General features: G+C 36.1%; 2 protein-coding genes across 3 annotated transcripts; one reads left to right on the top strand and one right to left on the bottom strand.

The window, feature by feature from the left end:
- Positions 1 to 287: 287 nt before the first annotated feature.
- rnmt (RNA (guanine-7-) methyltransferase) lies at positions 288 to 11446 on the bottom strand. 2 transcript variants are annotated; one of them, XM_042745247.1, is made up of 11 exons: positions 11294 to 11446; positions 10796 to 10955; positions 8763 to 8905; positions 8511 to 8633; positions 8040 to 8155; positions 7704 to 7885; positions 6451 to 6615; positions 6074 to 6191; positions 2562 to 2663; positions 2439 to 2472; positions 288 to 1002 (listed from the first exon to the last, which is right to left on the bottom strand). In XM_042745247.1, the coding sequence occupies exons 1-11, from the start codon at positions 11310 to 11312 to the stop codon at positions 965 to 967; spliced, it is 1200 nt and encodes a 399-aa protein (XP_042601181.1). In that variant the 5' UTR covers positions 11313 to 11446; the 3' UTR covers positions 288 to 964. The 2 variants fall into 2 exon arrangements, with proteins under 2 accessions (XP_042601181.1, XP_042601180.1); XM_042745246.1 differs by lacking the exons at positions 10796 to 10955; positions 11294 to 11446 and having other exon boundaries at positions 8763 to 8929.
- Positions 11447 to 12729: 1283 nt separating this feature from the next.
- On the top strand, positions 12730 to 18567 carry LOC109084059 (uncharacterized protein C18orf19 homolog A-like). The gene is made up of 5 exons (XM_042745293.1): positions 12730 to 12863; positions 13136 to 13181; positions 14403 to 14737; positions 16133 to 16244; positions 17622 to 18567. The coding sequence occupies exons 3-5, from the start codon at positions 14430 to 14432 to the stop codon at positions 17883 to 17885; spliced, it is 684 nt and encodes a 227-aa protein (XP_042601227.1). The 5' UTR covers positions 12730 to 12863; positions 13136 to 13181; positions 14403 to 14429; the 3' UTR covers positions 17886 to 18567.
- Positions 18568 to 18770: the final 203 nt, after the last annotated feature.

Below are 18770 nucleotides of genomic sequence, written 5' to 3' on the forward strand. Positions count from 1 at the left end.
ATATGATGCAGCACCAGTTTTCAAAATAATGTGTCTTAAGCAGCGAATCAGCATATTAGAATGATTTCTGAAGCACCATGTGACACTGAAGCCTGGAGTAATGAAGCTGAAATCACAAAAGATAAACTACATTTTCCCAAACTACTATATGGCTTAATGCACTCATCAAATCACAAAAGGCTGATTTATTTAATGATATAGTCGGTTGTGCTGCATGTTTCAGACGTGCATTTATACACTGAGTGAATATAGCAAACTTGAAAGTAAAAAGACAGGCATTAAACTGATACAGTACACTCCAGGTTTAATATTCCTAAAACAGGTTTTAATTCCCCGACAAACTGCAGGACCAGCAACACTGCTCTACATACAGAAATCAGAGTTCAAGACTGGAAAACACATCCCTCCTGACGTATATTAGGAAAGAAAACATCATTACAGACCATCATTACATTTACAAAAAAAAAAAGATGAAAAAGAGAACTTATGATTTTGTCAACTTAAAAGCATTAAAGCTCAGCATTTCATTATTGTAGGAAGAACTTCCTTCTTCAAAAAGCAAACTGGTCACACATTAAACACGATACCAATCAACCCTTCACAGATGAACACAGAAAAGAACATCCAAGAAGATTTCATTCACGCCTGAAGCGAAGGGTGGATTACTACTGAGGTCAAACCCAAAGGGAGCGTATGACTGTAAGCTCTATAGGGTTATTAGATTGCTTGACTTGAACCATGACAGATGAAAAGAAATAAAGTATCAGACAGAATATTGACCATGTGCACATGTGCACTGCGTACTCCAAAACACACATACACACTCGTGAAGGAAACGCTCCGGTTGTATAAAAGTATTTGACGGTTTGTGAAATGGACATCATGCCCTGCAGGCTTCTGGAAACCAGACGAATCTTTGGCTCACTCATCCGGACACAACAGCTCGGTGGAGAATCCCTCACACTCATGACATTTTCTCAAACACATACACCAGGTATATGCCTACAAAAAGAGAGAGAAGGTTAAGGATGAGGCATCGTGATCTTCCACTGTATATAAAACACACATTATATACCCTTTACAAACCCATATTTAATGTCATCTCATTTCACAAGGACAGCGTATGTTATTACTACCAGGTACAAACCAGAATTAACTTTAATTTTCAATACATGAATTACAAATTAAATGAACGTAATAACTGAACTAAACACAGCAAACATAAAAAAACAAAAACAAACCCAAGTTGTAAACGGCAGCAATTAACTAAATATTTCACTGCAAATAAATACCAAATGCTGCGCACAAACATAAATGTAATAATTTTCAAACAGATCATTTATATGAACCGTCCAAAGTATTTCATAAAATAAACTTTAATATAAAAGTTTGTTATTAAACACTACTGTTCAAAAGATTGGGGTTGATTGTTTTTGAACAATGTCTGTTATGCTCACTGAAGACGCATTTATTTAAATAAAAAATGATAGTAAAAACAGTAGTATTGTGAAATATTGTTACAACTTAAAATAAATGTTTTCTATTTGAACATATGTTAAAATGTAATTTATTCCTGTGATCAAAGCTGAATTTTCCGCATCATTACTCCAGTCTTCAGTGTTACATGATCCTTCAGAAATCATTCTTACCTAATGATTTGCTGCTCAAGAAGCATTTATTGTTTCTATCAATAATGAAAATGTTGATTTTGCTGCTACATACATTTGCAGAAATAAGACTTTTTTTTCAGGATTCTTTGATGGATATTAAGTTTAAAAGAACAGCATTTATTTGAAATAGTTTTTTTTTGTAACATTCTAAATGCCTTTGCCACTTTTAATACATCCTTGTTAAATAAAATCATTAATGTCTTTCACTTTGGAATTGTAGTGTACATAGAAACAGAGATAGGAAAGTTTAGGAGAGTGTGTGTAATAAAATAATTACATTTTGAAATATACCATGGTACTGAATGCAATCCACGTTCATATTAAAAGAATGCCATGATGCTACCATGGTACAGTACGTGAAGAAAAAAAAAATTAATGTAACAACTTGAACTTTTCTGTACGTGTAGTTGCAAGTTAAGTGCTTTTAATTTAATAGTTTTTTTTTCTCTGATGGCCAGCCCACATGCTGTACTTCAGTATGAGAAAACATCAAGTACTTTATCTTAAGATGAAAAGTGATTTCACAGCTGGGGTCTTTAATTTCCTGGCTTGGGTGCATGCAGAGTTTTCAATACAAATGAGTCCATTTGTGTGTTACACTATGAATATTCATGTCCTTTGATGAAAGTCACTATTATCTTAAGATTTTTGTCATGTGAATTCATAAAACCCTTTGAAATTACATTTTTTTTTTCAAGTTAAAACATCTTTCTCTTTCAGAAGACGCAACTAAACACTGATTTCAACAGGAAGAACATCACCACGTACTTGTAGCCTCCCACTCAGACTTGCTCAAGGTCCCCTGTGGAGAAAGAGCAAACCATCAGAACACCGTTAATACAGAGAATACATGCTTAATATTAAATTATTTATAGATATACTATGGCTCACCAGTGGACGTCTGGCAGCAGGATTGGCAGCGATTCTCTTGGCGTGGTCGTACTCCCCCGGACTGTCGGACGCTAGTTGGCCCCTCTCGTCCGGAGGGTATTGCTATGACAACAAGACGACACAAAACTGTTTGATTCTGGCAAAGATAAGGCGGTATTGGTTCAACAGATATCATTATCCACAGATCACTGAGATGAGGCTAGATAAAACCCGCCACTAGGCAGCTGGGATTGCAAGAGAGTCCAATTATAAGTCTGTATGATGTTCTGAGACTGATATTGCTTGTATATGCGGTCGCTAGGGTGCTCTAAATAGTTACTAAGGTGTCTGGACACTGTTACCATAGTGATACTTTTTTAGACTAGTTGCCTGCCGCATCAAAAGAGCCAACCAGCATTAGGGCAGTCAAAATAAAAAATAGAATTTTGAATATTCGTCGAATTTAAAATAAAATTCACATTCGAATGCACAAACATTGCATTTGAATTTTAGGTGTGCGTTAAGGAGGCTGTCTTATCAGTGGTGCACGAGATGCGATGACGATGTAAGTGTCATTGCATTTTAATGTTTTTCTTAGTCTTTCCTTTTTAAGCCACTAGATGCGGCTCTGATGCGTTGTTAACTACAAATTACAAAAGAACATCAATGCGGAGAAGATCTTGTTTACGTCTAAACTGAAACCATGCCGTTCACACAGAACACATATTCCGCGCATTTTCTAAAGGGACATCGTTGCACTCGCGTCTCGCACAAATGAGCCACATGTTTAGAAAGCCATGTAAAATTAATACAAGTTCAACTTTGAAAAAACGTATCTTGAAACTTTATGGCAGTGTTTCCCCCTCCCACTGCAACTCATGTTTTTAAATGAAAAACGTACTCTGTGCGATTGGCTTTTGGCCCTTTGTATTAAAAACCATGCATACAGACATGCTGCTGTTTTGTTTATAGTTGTTTAAGCAACTTAATTATAATCGTTTATAAACATTATTTTAAACATGCACTTTTTCACAGACAGTCCTGTTATCTTATGCTTTGAATAAATGTGCATTAGTAATATTTTGCTCAGTGTGCTCTCTTGTGGCCTCAGGAGAGAAGCCAAAAGAGCTTTTTTTCCCCCTAACTGAAATTATGCATTTTAAATTAGAATATAATTCAAATTTTGATCATATTTAAGTAAAAAATTCGAATTTAGTTTTTCAGCCATTTTGACAGCCCGAACCAGCATGTCTCCATGAGGTTGTGAAGCTGAGATTGCCTTATTCACACACTGCTGTACAGTTCCTAGTTCTGGTTTATGAAGTACCTCAAAGCCATACTCAAGTAAAAGTACAGATATCTCACCAGAAAATGACTTTGGTAGAAGTTGAAGTCACCATTTAGAATATTTTTTCTTTTTCTTTTTTTCTACAGTAGTTTTCTTATCCTATTGCTTGTAATTTGTTTCTTATTCTTATTTAATCACTGACTGTTTACTTGTCTTCAGTGAGCTTGAATTTTTTTTAGGCTAGTATTAGTTTTTAGTGACATGGTGAAAATAACTTTATTTACTCTATCATGATATCAAGGTAAACTGTAATTAGCGTTGCTTATAATAAGTGTACAGGTCAAGCCTTCAACAGCATGCTCCGCGAAGCAGCTTCCCAAACATGAACAAAAACCTACCGCTCTGTAGACGGGGCTTTAGTTAAAATAGAAACATAACGAGTCTTCGGTCGCAGTAATATTACTTTGGTTAAAAATAGCGGATACAAAACGTGTGAGACAGCAGAATGTGTCTATGGTTATTATGGTGTCGATCACCGCAGTTCTGTTCTCTACAGTACACATGAAACCGTAATTAAGGGGATTCAATCCAATATATAAATGCGTTTGTCACTCCTGACACTTCAGAGTGTGTGCGTGGCCAGCGGCTGGCTGCTAGTCCGAGTCAAATTAGCCCAGTTCAGGTCTCTATGAGATTCTGAAATAAGTCCACAGGCTTTTTAGTCCAATTGGTCGAGTTAGCTGGTGATATTTTTACAGAACAATTAACAACAAAGAAATAAAGATGAAAAAAGGAGGCGATCTGGCTTCAGTCTGCTCAAAATCAGGGTCTTTTCTCTGCAGTTCTGGAGCAGTCGTGTTCACGTTAGCACGGGGAGGATAATGGGATCACTGCTGATTGTGAGAGGGATTTCTCTCAGGGAAAAGAGGCTTGAGGAGACATAAATATGCTCAAATTGTGCTAATACGCAGTTATGACAGCTGTGTTTGATTGAGGATCCGTGCTCGTGTGGATACAGTCAATCTGACCGAAAAACACAGCAACGTTCTTAGACACACACACAGGACTAATCAGAAGTATCTGATAAAATTATATAGTTATACAGAAATGCTAGAATTAATTGTCACTTTATAGTCAATAGTCATTTTTATAGTTATAGTAATTGTTATATTTATAGTATTTTATGTTTATAGTCATTTAGCAGATGCTTTTATCCAAAGAAACTTACAAATGAGGACAATGGAAGCAATCAAAATTAACAAAAGAGCAATGATATGCAAGTGCTATAAAACATCTCAGTTAGCTTAACGCAGAACACGTAGCAAGGCTTTTTTTAATTATATTATAAATTAAATTAAACTGATAGAATAGAAAAAGTACAGAGCAAGCTAGTGTTAAAGGCCTTTTTGCTTTTGTTAATTGTATAATAAATAAAAAGAAATCAATAGAATACAAAAAGAATAGAGAAGCAACTATTAAGTTTTTTTTTTTTAAGAAAACAAGCAGTAAACGAAGAGTGCAAGTCTAAAAAGGAAGGTTTTTTTAAGAATAGAATTAGAATAGAAAGTGCTAGAGTTAGAGGATCAAATAGAGATGTGTTTATTTATATATTTATATATTTTTATTTTTATTATAGCATTTTATATTGTTTACTGTTAAATAGATAGTTTTTTTTAGGCAGTAAGAAACGGTATTTAATCAGATTTAAAAGACAAACATTTTTTCTTTTGAATAATGTGCACTGAATAATAACTGAAGAACAGATGCGTATTAAAACTTAAACAAGGCCATTTTGATTCACTAAATATCAAGGACTGTGTAATGTGGATGAAAGATGAAGCATTTTAACTGTAACAATTACATTTCACTGTAATATTTTATCAGTAGAAACATTTTTAAATGTCATTTTGCAGAAAGGGAAAGGGTGAAGATAACCAGTGATGCACAGAAGACAAACACAACCACAGCACGAGTGCAAACTCATATATATATATATACTGTGTACTGCGACTGGAAAAGACAGATCATAGTCTGAGAGACTCTGTTTCAGTCACATCTCACTGACAGTGACTAAATGTGTTCCTGCGTTTTGCATTTGCACAGCAGAGTAATCAATAAAAAAATGTACAGTGAAATTATGGAATAGGAATCGAAACTCCCATAATCAGAATTAGATTAAACTGTGAAGCACACAGAGAAATTATAATTATCAAAGGCTAGTGTCAGTCAGAACAGAGCCACAAACCTCCAGCGCCTGCATCCACTGCATCAGAACCTTATTCTTCTCATCTTTAACCTTCTCCTCAAAGAACTCTTTAAAGGTTTTCTTGTAAACCAGACGCATGTTGTACTTTTTCGCCATTCTGGACAAAACAATAAATAAATAATACAATTAGTAAATTTAAAATACATTATCATTTATGATAGGGCTTTCCTGCCAAACTGGAGAGTGTTTGTTTAAGTCTATAATCTTACAAACAAACTGCGTGTGTTATTAAGGATTTTCTAAAAGCAGAAGAAATCAAGAAGGTGTTCGACATTACAGCACACATTTACAGAGCTGCTGCGCCCTCTGCTGGCACATCAACAATCGTGATGACACCAGGACCACCAGACACTTACTCCTCAAACAGCGGGAAATACACCAGAAACTCTGGGACGTTGACCACCCCCTCCAGACTGAAGTCATACTGACAGCCGAACAGAGGGTAGACTCCCTTCTTCTGGAAGCTCACCCTGAACACTTCATTTCCAAAGCTGTTCGAGTCTGAGGCCTCTAAACGCTTCCTGTGAATCAGGAGATCAAAATATTAAAACACATTGTGAAACAACCATTTATCATCTTGAATGAATGCTGTTTTGAGGCTTTTCCGCTTTAGAAAGAGAAAGAGAAAAAAAAAAATCAAATGTATTTGGTCAGGTTGACAAAATTACAACATTTACAGTTATTTGGTTGGCATTGTGAACACAACTGTGAATAGTGCAAGGATTTTTGAGATTTTAATTTGACTATCATGACAGAGATATTTTAAAAGCATCTCTGATTTCGACTGTGTTGGGAAGTTCAATTTATTTCCATTAAGAAGGTAAACTGTCTATTTTAAAACGCAAATTTAATTGTTTTGTAACGCAAACTAAAAAAAATGAAAAAAAAAAAAAAAATGTTCTAGAGCCTTAAAAACATATATGTGTCAAACTATTAAATATAATTATTTCAGCCAAAGACCAAGAGTGTCTTATTTATTTTACTGTTTTTATTATTGTTTTAATTACTAGATGTATTTTCTATCCATAATGTAGAAATAGGTACACTACTGTTCAAAAGTTAAAAAAAAATAAATAAATCAAATCAACATTTTTATTAAACAGCAATGCATTCAACTGATCAAATATGACAGCAATGACATGTATAATGTTGTGAAAGGTTTCTATTTCAAATAAATGCTGTTCTTTTGACGTTCATTCATCAAAGAATCCTGAAACGGTTTCCACAAAAATATGAAGCAGCACAACACGGATGATAATAATAATAATAAATGTTTTTTGAGCAGCAAAGCAGCATATTAGAATGATTTCTGAAGGATCCTGTGACACTGAAGACTGGAGTAAAGATCCTGAAAATTCAGCTTTGATCACAGAAATACACTACATTTCAAAATATATATCAATAGAAATCAGATATGTTGAATAGTTCGAATACTTTGAGAACTGTAGTGTAAACACAGAGACGTTACACATATATACACATCACAATTAGCCCAGCCTTAGAGCACCTTGTGCCTTATCTAAACAGAAAGAACTATCAATATAATAGTAAGAGTGTGTGTGTGTGTGTGTGTGTGTGTGTGTGTGTGTGTGTGTGTGTGAGATCTTACACCATCTCATATGCATCTGGAGTGGTTCCGATGAAGAATCCTCCCGGCCGCAGTCTCTCACAGGCGTTTCTCAGCATAGTGTCAGCCTGCTGTTCGCTCTCAAACGAATAATGACACACAAACTGACAGCTGCACACGTCAAACCGCAGCTCAGGGTCTCGCAGCTTCCCAGACAGCAGCTCCTGAGACAGACAGACAAGAGAGAGAGTGCGGCCCTGTACTGTCACGTACTCCATGATGCGCACTGACTTTTGTCTTTCTTCCTTTTGACAATGAGCGAGTGCCTCTAGCAAGCGAAACAGCAGGTGAAGTGTGTGATCTGTGCGATGCTCGTACCCTGCTGCAGTCTGCGGTGATGAACTGGGCTGAGAAGGTGCGGTCGTTTGGGTGACCCCTCCGTCTCATGTCATTATAGCGCTGCTGACACTGCTCGATGGACACAGCAGCGATATCTGAAGTACAAACACAAATGATTCACAGTATAACACATTTAAAGTAGTGCAGAAATAGAGCACTGGCATGCATGTAGGCCCTCTTTACACCTGCTATGAACATCACTGAATAATTGTGTCAATCCTCATTTGTCTCAAGTAGTGCTCGGTTATTTTTATTTATTTTTTTTTCTATTACCAGCTTCCAGTTCCTAAAGATACTCTAAAACAAGAAAAGTGTATTTTTAGAAGTATTACAGCTCTATATCCACTTGGCTGCTATGACGTATTCATTGTGTTTGTTACAGTGTCTACTCTACCCAAGTAAAAAAAAAAAAAAAAAAAAAATCAAGTATGAAGAGGACTGTGTAGTTACCTGCACACACCAGTTTATCAATACGTCCTTTCTTCCATTTGAGGAGGTCTCCTCCTTTTCCACAGCCCAGGTCCAGCACGGTCACCTCTCTCCGTCTTTCCTTCACCTTGTCCAGGATCTCCGCTGAAGACCAACACACAGACCTCAGAACAACAACTCTGTGAGACCCTGCTTGCCATTCCACTCAGCTGAGATGATTACCATCTGAACCAAGCACACTGCCTCCTGAAACATGACCGTGCTGCTGCTCACCTATGAGGACACTCTTCAGCCAGTTGTTGAAGTTGCGCATGTGGACTATCCTGCTTTTATTGCGCTCTGCCAGGCCACACTCCTGGAGTTTGTTGTAATGTGTGGCCACCTTCTGACTGTGTAACGATTCCTCTGTGACCTGCAAAACAAAAAACAACACTCAAACTGAGCAGAGGAGATCAGGGCAAGACGACACACACTGGAACGTTAAAAATGCTTGTTTTCTTTTGGATACAAATTTACCCAACTATGACTTCTGCTGCTGAGAGCCACAGGAATATGAAGAGAGCTACTGAGCACTTTATATATTTCATGCATTTCATGAATACATATATGTTGAAGAATGTGTTTGTTTGTTTATTATTACATCACTTGTTCACCAGTGGATGCTTTGCAGTGAATGGGTGCCGTCAGAATGAGATTCCCAACAGCTGATAAAAACATCACAAGTAACCCACACCCCTCCAGTCCATCAGTTAATGACTAAAACCTGCATGTTTCTAAGAAAAAAAATGCATCATGAAGACATTTTAACTTCAAATGGTCGCTTCTGGTCAATATGAGTCCATAATCCGTAATAACTAGGACAGGTAAGCAATTGAAATTGTTCATCTAATTAATTACATGGTGATGATTATTTAATCGAATTAATCACACATCAAATTTGGCTGAAAAATTACTCCCAAAAGATAGTCATTGTTGTGTAAAGCATCAAACAGACATTACAAAAAGTAGCTTTAGCAAAAAAAAAAAAATTGTTTGATAAAATGTATTACATTACATATACTTTTGGACCATGAGGGTGAGTAAATGATGACACAATTGTCATTTTTGGGTGGGTGAACTATACCTTTAATAATTTATTTCATTTAATATTACTACTATTGAAATTATTTCTTTAATGAAATGTTACTCTAAATAATAAACTGAAACTGCTGGTAGGTGGTGGTAAACGTCTTAATGATCGAGTCATTTATTCATTCACTTGATTCGTTCAAATGGCTGATTCATTCAGGAGTGAAGTTCTTTATGAATGGTTCACTGATAAATCAGGCTTGTTCGGTTTGAAGCGGGTCACCACCATCAGACCGATCGGTGTCTGACATCAGAGACGACTGCATGCTTTTGAATCGCTCTCGTGGTGTACTCTGATGTCACACACCGATCGATCCGTGCAGCACCATTTCAGATCTAACGCGCCTATGGTTCACTCAATTCATTTGAAACGTACATTAAGAAATGAAATGCCGCTGTGTGTTGCTCAGAGACGAACAGTTCTGCTTCGTCTTTATATTTCTGTTGGCAAAACTGAGCAAAACAGACAACATTGTGTATAAAATATTAACTTCTTACCTACTGAACTGTTACTTCACTATATGATGTAAATACGAGACAAAAACAGGGGCCTTTTTGCCCCATATCTTGAACTTTAGGGACATTCTAACTACGTTCTCTAGGCTCCATCACGCAGGGAGTTGTTGTCCTGCCTCATATCTGTCATCAATCAACTGTATGAAATGTCAATGTATGTAATAACACTTCCTCCAGTGGAAAAGTCCATCTCCTGTTGTTCCTCTCACATCAAAATCCACCAATATATTTGTTTAGAACGGTTTTGGCCGGGTTTTTAATTTTTTTTGATCTGTGCATATTTCTCTCCTGATTCAGACGAGAGTACTTTTTCACTGGAGGAAGCAATAGTATGGATAGAGAACTATTTTAACAACAAATTTTCATTAAAACGCCTTAATGGTGGATTTGTTTATGCGCAACATTTCTCTTCACAAGATATTAACTGATGGATTGGAGAGGTGTGGATTATTGTGGTGTTTTTATCAGCTTTTTGGACTCTCATTCTGACGGCACCCATTCACTGCAGAGCATCCATTGCTGAGCAAGTGAAGAAACGCTACATTTCTCCAAATCTGTTCCCGTGAAGAAACCAACTCTTCTACAGCTAGGATGGCCTGAGGGTGAGCACATTTTCAGAATATTTAAATTTTTGGGTGAACTATTTGTGCTGGGTTTGATGATTTTTCCTGGAAGAGTGATTTTTTTGGTGAACGTCCCAACGTCTCTTCATCGATGAGGAAGATGAGGATGAAGTTGAAGTCTGGGAAGCATCGAAAGCTGATCCTACGCTGTCCTGGTCGACATCTCGATCAGCATATTTACTGTCCGCTTCAATCAATCCTTTGAACACACAAGCAGCGCATTAGTATTTAGGTAACAAAATATACATTCGCCTTTTAAATATAGCACTGGACCACAGAGGGGAAAAACACATTTTTAAGGGAAAAAAATGTATATTTATATAAATGAAGTGTATGAAGTCAGATTAAAGTAGCGTGGATAACAAGAGCTTATGTCAAGCGCCATCTGCACGTGCTTTCATCTGCTCAGAGACTGACTGAGACTGCTTGGACTTCGAAAGAGACAAACATTATACATCAGCCTAAGAGTGCGTGTCCTCAACAGCATGAGTGTGTAGCGCACATCGCTGAAGACTGAATCAAAGGAGCTGCACTCACTTGAGTTTTGCGCCATCATGTATCCACGAGCAGCGCTCTTCACGGATCTTCACTGCAGTATTTGTTATGAGAGACGCGCCGCAGCGCCGCCTACAGGACCGGCGTCTACAGCGGCACTAGTGTACATGCCTCTTCTTGCTGCCTTTTTGCCAATAATTTTTAAAATAAGTATATGGAACTAAATGCAATATAGAACGATAGAAGCGTTTTAAACATTTCACATCACGTCACTGTGTAGCACGTGTATTCCAGCGCCTCTAGTTGGATCTCCAACATATGAAACTAAGGAAACACATAAGGAAAAAGACATTACCTATTATTTAGCAAGCCTGTAACCACCTAAATCATTTTTTAAATGCATTTTTTGGCAAATCCAGGTGATTTACCATAGAAATATGATGTTTTTAGGCGTGCATGACTGTTGTAGCGCCAGCTGTTGTGCGATCTCTCTGAAACTTTGCATGCTTGTTTAGAATCACCTTTCGCATGTGCTCAGTGGGTTTTGTGAAGTTTTGAGTTTTTGTTTAGGCTTTATAGGCTTTTGGGCATATTTGGACAGACCCCTTTTCTAAAGGACTCTGCCATAGTTTCAAAAAGGGTAAATTTCCACATGTTTTTGCTAATTATTGACCTAGAGAGTGCAGAGAATTGCACTGTGGTGTTTTTTTCTTGAAAAACCTAGGACTAGTTCCCTAAATTAGCTTTTTTTCACATCTTCTCAATCATTTAAAAAACAGTTTGATTGACAGCAGTGGTTCTGGAGACAAAGTTGTTCTGAACGAGGAGATACGATATGAATATCACGTGCAATCGTTTATGACCTCAAAAAACGCGATTTTTTCATTGTGCATTCCAATAAATCTCAATCAAAATGCAGTTGGGTTATTTTGATTAGGTAAAAAAATACAGCTAACTATCAATAACACAATAAAACACAGTTTTAAAAATGGAGCTATCTGTTTTTGCAACTCTTCATATATACTTAGATATTGTGATATTAATATTTAATTATTTATTTCACTATTAACTTTTTCACAGTCTTTAAAAGTTACAAACATTTCTCCATATTTAATACATTGTGCGTCTCACTCTCTCTCTCTCTCTCTCTCTCTCTCTCTCTCTTTATATATATATATATATATTTAAAAAACATGAAAACAGGCAAATCCGGGCTATATATTAGGTTAACATTACATTTACATTAAGTCATTTAGCAGACGCTTTTATCCAACGCGACTTACAAATGAGGACATTGACAATATATTCATTATATAACGTTATATTATATATTATAACATTTTACATAGTATATTAGTGGCGTATATTCAGTGTATGCCGTTCATAAGCACGTGCAAAGACCAATCTTTCGCGACTCTGCGATGCATTCTGGGAAATGTAGTTCCACAGAGACTTTGCCTCAGTTCTCACCAGCACGACTGTACTACATTACCCAGAACACAGTGCGCGCGCAGTTACCATGTCTGGTCTGCGCTCTCAGAGTGACAGAAGGGACGTGAATAAAATGTGTTAGTGGTGGGGAGATTACATCATGCCGGACTTATTCACTCATGTATGTAGCTGTGCATATTTCCGATGACCGTTTGTGTATGTTTAGACACAGGACGAGTGAAATGTTGATTAGTTTATCAACACATCAGTCAGTACACATCCCTTAGCAAAGCTAGCTGACTCTCGTTTGGTGACTATCCTAACACTAAACCCAAGTTGATACTAAACACTTGAGTTTTAAATACGATTGCTTTAGGAGGCCAGTCTAGAAAGTTTCTTTCTAAATGTGTCTGAGCATGTCCAGCTAATGTATTTCTTTAATGTTTTCTTGAGGCGTTGAACCAGCACCAGTGACGTCACTATTGATGGGATATTGAAGGTAGGAAAAATATTTCACGACAACTGATGTGATATTTATTATCAAATCTACAGGGTTTGTCTGTTTTCAACCAAAGGATAAGTGAAATTACATGCTTCAAATAAAATCAGACGTAAACACGTTGTAATGTACGTTAAGAAATATGGACAATTCTTGGACAAAATATGGACGTACTCTTGAAAAGTAAAGTAAATATTAATAAACGTTATGAATGTAAATATATGTGCTTCAGATATCAGTGTAATACCAAAAGTAAATTGCGGCACATTATTATTATTATTATTGTTTTATTATTTTAAATAATTATTATTTTAAAATAATTTTATTGTTTTATTATTCTATTATTTTAAATAATAGCAACAAATGGTCAGATAACATTTGTTTTTCAAGTTGAATTGAAAATCTGCACAATTTACAATTTGTGTTTTGTAAATATTTAATAGCAGCAGCACTCGGGCTAACATGAACTACTAATATTGAAAATTAAAACAATTTCATAATTTAAAATAATTCAATCAGCATTTTGAGCTTGTATTAACTTTTTTTTTTATTATTCTTTTTTAAGTAACCCAGAAATAGTGCAGAATTTTTCCATTGATAATGTTGTTTCCTGTTTTTAAAAAATACTTTTATCAAAACAAATAAATACATTAATTATGTTTGTTCTTTTTTAATTATTTTTTTTAATTCCTTAAAACATTTCTGGGTTTAAATAAAATAGTAATAATAATAATATTAATTTTAGTAGTCTAGTGCTGTCAAATGATTAATCGCACCCAAAATAAATGTTTTTGTTTACATTATATGTGTGTGTGTTCTGTGTATATTTATTAAGTATATAAAAATACACACACATGCGGTATATATTTTGAAAATATTTACATGTCTATAATTATATTCATATAATTTATATTATAAATAAATAAATATAATAAAAAAATTTCTGAAATATATACATGCATTTGTGTGTATTTATATATACATAATAAATATACACAGTACACACACACACACATATAATGTAAACAAAACATTTTATTTTGGACAGGATTAATCATTTTACCACTAAAGACCCCGCTGTGTATTGCGCACCTCATACTACTGACCTGATCTGTTCATATCTTAGAGGATCTTCTTCAGAGCCATTTGTGAATTTGTCTTCTTTACTGTGTGTTTCTGTCAGGCCCCTGTCAGACTGTGGTCTTGTTTCTCTGTTTGCAGACGGCCGGGAGCAGAAGCTTGTTTGGGATGCAGCGGTTAGTGTGCGCTAGAGTCCCGCTGCAGATCAGTGGTGCGTCCTGCAGCCGTCCCACACAGATGCTGGCTCCCGCGGCCCGCGGCTGCTGGACACGTCTGCGCTCCGGCTCTCCGGCCTCTCAGAGGAACAGCAGCAGAGAGCATCCAGGGCAGGAGGATCCGGACCCTCTGCAGGACAAATCCATCGGCCTCATGCAGAGATTCAAGAAAACCTTTAAGCAGTACGGCAAAGTCATGATCCCTGTGCACCTGCTGACCTCTACAGTGTGGTTCGGCACTTTTTACTACGCTGCAATGAAGTGAGTAGATGATGGATCACAGTTATGTCAGTTTAGGTCCGAAGCTAATATGGATGCTCCGATACTTAACTCGTTAATCAAAGATCACGGAAGAAATCAAAAAATAAATAAATAAATAGTAATGATGATTAGCTATGGGTTATTTAATAACTGATTATTGTAGGAGAGGTGGGGTTGATCTGTTAAACAGGTGTGTGTGTGTGTGTGTGTGTGGGGTGGGGGTGAGGTAGGTTGGTAATTTTGGTTCTGCTCTGTCACTGAATGTGTATGGCGTGTGGTGGATCGAGGTAAATAACACACTGGAATGTTTACTCTGCATCACATCTGGCTGAATGTGGGTCACCACTGTCTAGACGTCTGAGAAATGTGGGAGGAGGTAATGGATGCTGTTTCATTCGGCATGAGCTCACTCTGCAGAGAAGACAGGACCAGGGTTATCAGTTTGTCTTCATCTCCTTGCGTGTCTTCACTGCCTTTAGCTCATATTAAAGATGTCGAAATGTAACATTTTTGATTCTTATGTCAAGTATTACATTTTAAAGTAGATATTTCAATGTCTTTATAAAATGAAAAACTGGATTTTTACTTTTTTATTTCTATTGAAAAATGCTTTAAATACTTGGCCCTGTTCAAACCTCAGTATCAGGGTTATTATTATTAACTGAAGCTATTAAAACATTTTTGTTAATTGAAAGAAAGATCAAATAAAATATAGATATTAAATGAAAAATGTACTTCAGTTAGTTGTTAAACGCAACATTTCTCATTCAGATTATTAACCTAAAATTAAACTAAAACTGAAATAAAAATAAATGAAACCTAAATCAAATAAAAAAATAAAAATGCACTTAAAATAAAAGCTATTCAAAAATATATCTAAAAATTAATAAAAACTATAATGGTGTATAAATACAGTAATAGTAAAAAAAAAAAAAAAAAAAAAACACTGCTCAGTATAACAAATATTACTAAAAGACTAGATTCAGGATTTTATAACGACCATCCCCAATCACTTTTCATAAAGTTCCACTCATTACATTGATGTGCTGTTTTATATTAACAAATTGTCTTAAGAATCTTTTTATTCTTAAAAGGATAGTTCACCCAAATAAAAAAATTCAGTCATCATTTTACTCACCCTCAAGCCTTTTCAAACTTTCTGTGCAACACAAAATAAGATTATTTATTTATCTGTCTATACAATAGAGGTCAGTGTTTGGTTACTAACATGTGTTTCTCTGTGGAACACAAAAGAAGATATTGTGAAGAAAGTGATTTAGGTTTGGACTGATATGAGGGTGAAACAATGAGGACTGAATGTTCATATTTGGACAGCTTCTCTTATGAAAGAGATGGTATGTCTTGTTATGCTCCCTCTCTTGTTTTGGTTTGTAGAGGAGTCAGTTTGGTGCCATTTCTTGAGTATGTTGGGTTTCCTGACAAGGTGGTGAAACTCCTGGAGAATTCCCAGAGTGGCTACGCACTGACCGCTTACGCCATGTTCAAGGTGGGCTAACGGCGTTGGTTTTTAATGAATTAATGGTTTAAAAATAATTTACTAGTGTGTTGATTTTCTGATTTACAAATTGGAACAAAATGATACAAATGAACTTCTATAGAACTTTAAGGATGGTTAATATCACGAAGATCAAAGCATAATCAAGGCGATTTACTGTAGTTTCAGTTTTTCCTAAAGAATTTGCACCTTGTAAAACTGAATAGAGACTTGAAATAAAATGTATTTTCAGGCACAGTATCTTTTTTTTTTATCTGCACCGCAGCACATCTGAAATAATTTCATTAGAATGTCACTGACCTCAAACTCATCACTTACTTCATGAACAAACTCCATTTCAGTTCACTCTTAAAAATAAAGCTTTCAAAAGTAAGTTTTCACAGTGAGGCCACAGAAGAACCATTTTTGGTTCCTCAAAGAACTTTTCAGTTAACAGTTTTTAAAGGGTTAGTTCACCCAAAAATGAAAATTCTGTCATGAATTACTCACCCTCATGTCGTTCCAAACCCGTAAGAGCTTCGTTCATCTTCACAACACAAATTAAGATATTTTTTGATGAAATCTGAGAGCTTTCTGACCCTTCATAGACAGCAAGGGTCCAAACACGATCAAGGCTCAGAAATCAGGGGTTCAACCGTAATTTTACGAAGCTACGAGAATATTTTTTCTGATCAAAGAAAACAAAAATAAGCTACTTTATTCAACAATTTGTCTCCTCTGCATCACCCTAGCGCCATTTCAGAGAGTGTCAGATACGTAAACAATGTATGTACAAGGATACACTGTTTATGTTGTTTATGCTTTGATCCGAACGTAAACAACACATCCGCGTACATACGTTGTTTACGTATCTGACACTCTCGAAAATGGTGCTATAGGGTGACGCAGAGGAGACGAATTGTAGAATAAAGTTACTTTTGTTTTCTTTGTGCACAAAAAGTATTCTCATAGAGTTATTTATAATTATTTTAAAGATGTCCTTGATACGCTTCTGAGCCTTGATCGTGTAAGAATCCTTGCTGTCTATGGTGGGTCAGAGAGCCCTCAGATTTCATCAAAAATATCTTAATTTGTGTTCTGAAGATGAACGAAGGTCTTACAGGTTTAGAACGACATGAGGGTGAGTAATTAATGACAGAGTTTTGATTTTTGGGTGAACTATCCCTTTAAAATAAACTTCTTTTTTTTCTTAGTGTGAAGAACATTTTGATATTCTAAAAACCTTTTTCTACTATTAAGAGCCTTGTGTGAAATTAAAAGGTTCCATGGATGTTAAAAGCTCTTTATGGAACCATAGATTCCAAGAAAGAACTCTGAGTGTTCTACAAGTTGATGTGACATTGGTTTGATGTTGTCTGCTCTCCTGAAGTCGCCACACCCGCGCGCTACACGGTGACTCTCGGGGGAACGTCGCTGTCCGTGAAGTACCTGAGGGAGCACGGGTACATGTCCACCCCTCCACCCGTGAAGGAATACTTGCAGGAGAAGATGGAGGAGACCAAAGAGAGGATCTCTGGGAAAATGGAGGAGACCAAGGATCGTATATCCGAGAGGATGGAGGAAACGAAAGACAAGTTCACAGAAAAACTTCAAGAACCCCACAAAGTGTCTTTCCGAAAAAAGAAGGAATAGGTTTATAGGCTTACAAAAGGTCTCAAAGTGACTCTCCCTCTCCATAATGTCATTAAGATTCATGTTATTTAACATTCTTAAGGAAAGCAATGTGTCTTAAGCACATACAGTATAAAGTAGTATGTAGGCTGTAACTGTTCACAAAATCGGCTAAACTATAAGATTATGACCATATAAATTTTGGACTCTACTTGAAGTGTTTTTAACAGATGAGAGTGAGAGTATGTTTTCTAAAGAGACCGGCAGGTGTAATGTGCCCCACATCACATATGTAATACTTTGTTCATGTAACAACATAGCACTGCCTCTTTCAATTCTTGCATTTGTAAAATGTTATTTAAATTAAGGATTCTAAATGGCACAGACTTGTCACATACATAACTGAAAATGAAATGGTTATGTTATAAAATCTTGAATTGTTTGTAACTTGGTATTATGCAAAACGGTGTCATCCGAAGCTGTAAGTGTACATTAAGATGTAATACAGTGCTGTAAATACAGTGGCGGAAATAGTGCTGACATTCATTCTGCAAATCGTCAACAGTCTTTACGTCTTGTTTCCAATTCAGTGCATTCCCGCCATATTCATGCGTTTTATTTATGTGAGCTCATTTTCAGTTGTTAATCATTGAATTGATTATTCGCCAGTAAACATGTCTGCTGGTGAAGCACTTGGGTCTGATGAGATTGTGAGGCCTTTTTTGTATGTTGATGGATCTTCGGCTGTCAACAGTCATTGCTTCATTGCTGTCAACAAACATATAAATCATTCAGATCAGCTCTGGTTTTAGAGGTAAATCCACCTTTGTTCCCTTTAAAAACAGAAATGCTTCTTTGGATACTTATTGTAGGCTTGTAGAAAGTGATGTTGTATCTATTAAAATC

Source organism: Cyprinus carpio, chromosome B19 (assembly GCF_018340385.1).
Source record: "Cyprinus carpio isolate SPL01 chromosome B19, ASM1834038v1, whole genome shotgun sequence".
NCBI classification, from domain to species: Eukaryota; Metazoa; Chordata; class Actinopteri; order Cypriniformes; family Cyprinidae; genus Cyprinus; species Cyprinus carpio.

What these genes read in the sequence shown, in the direction of transcription:
- rnmt (XM_042745247.1), bottom strand. An exon ending in TGATAAACTGGTGTGTGCAG is followed by an intron (nt 8,156 to 8,510) that starts GTAACTACACAG and finishes TTTGTACTTCAG; the next exon opens with ATATCGCTGCTGTGTCCATC. An exon ending in CTGCTGCCAGACGTCCACTG is followed by an intron (nt 2,473 to 2,561) that starts GTGAGCCATAGT and finishes CTTTCTCCACAG; the next exon opens with GGGACCTTGAGCAAGTCTGA.
- LOC109084059 (XM_042745293.1), top strand. Translation starts at nt 14,430, where the DNA reads ATGCAGCGGTTAGTGTGCGCTAGAGTCCCGCTGCAGATCAGTGGTGCG. An exon ending in TTTTACTACGCTGCAATGAA is followed by an intron (nt 14,738 to 16,132) that starts GTGAGTAGATGA and finishes TTTGGTTTGTAG; the next exon opens with AGGAGTCAGTTTGGTGCCAT. An exon ending in CCGCTTACGCCATGTTCAAG is followed by an intron (nt 16,245 to 17,621) that starts GTGGGCTAACGG and finishes TGCTCTCCTGAA; the next exon opens with GTCGCCACACCCGCGCGCTA.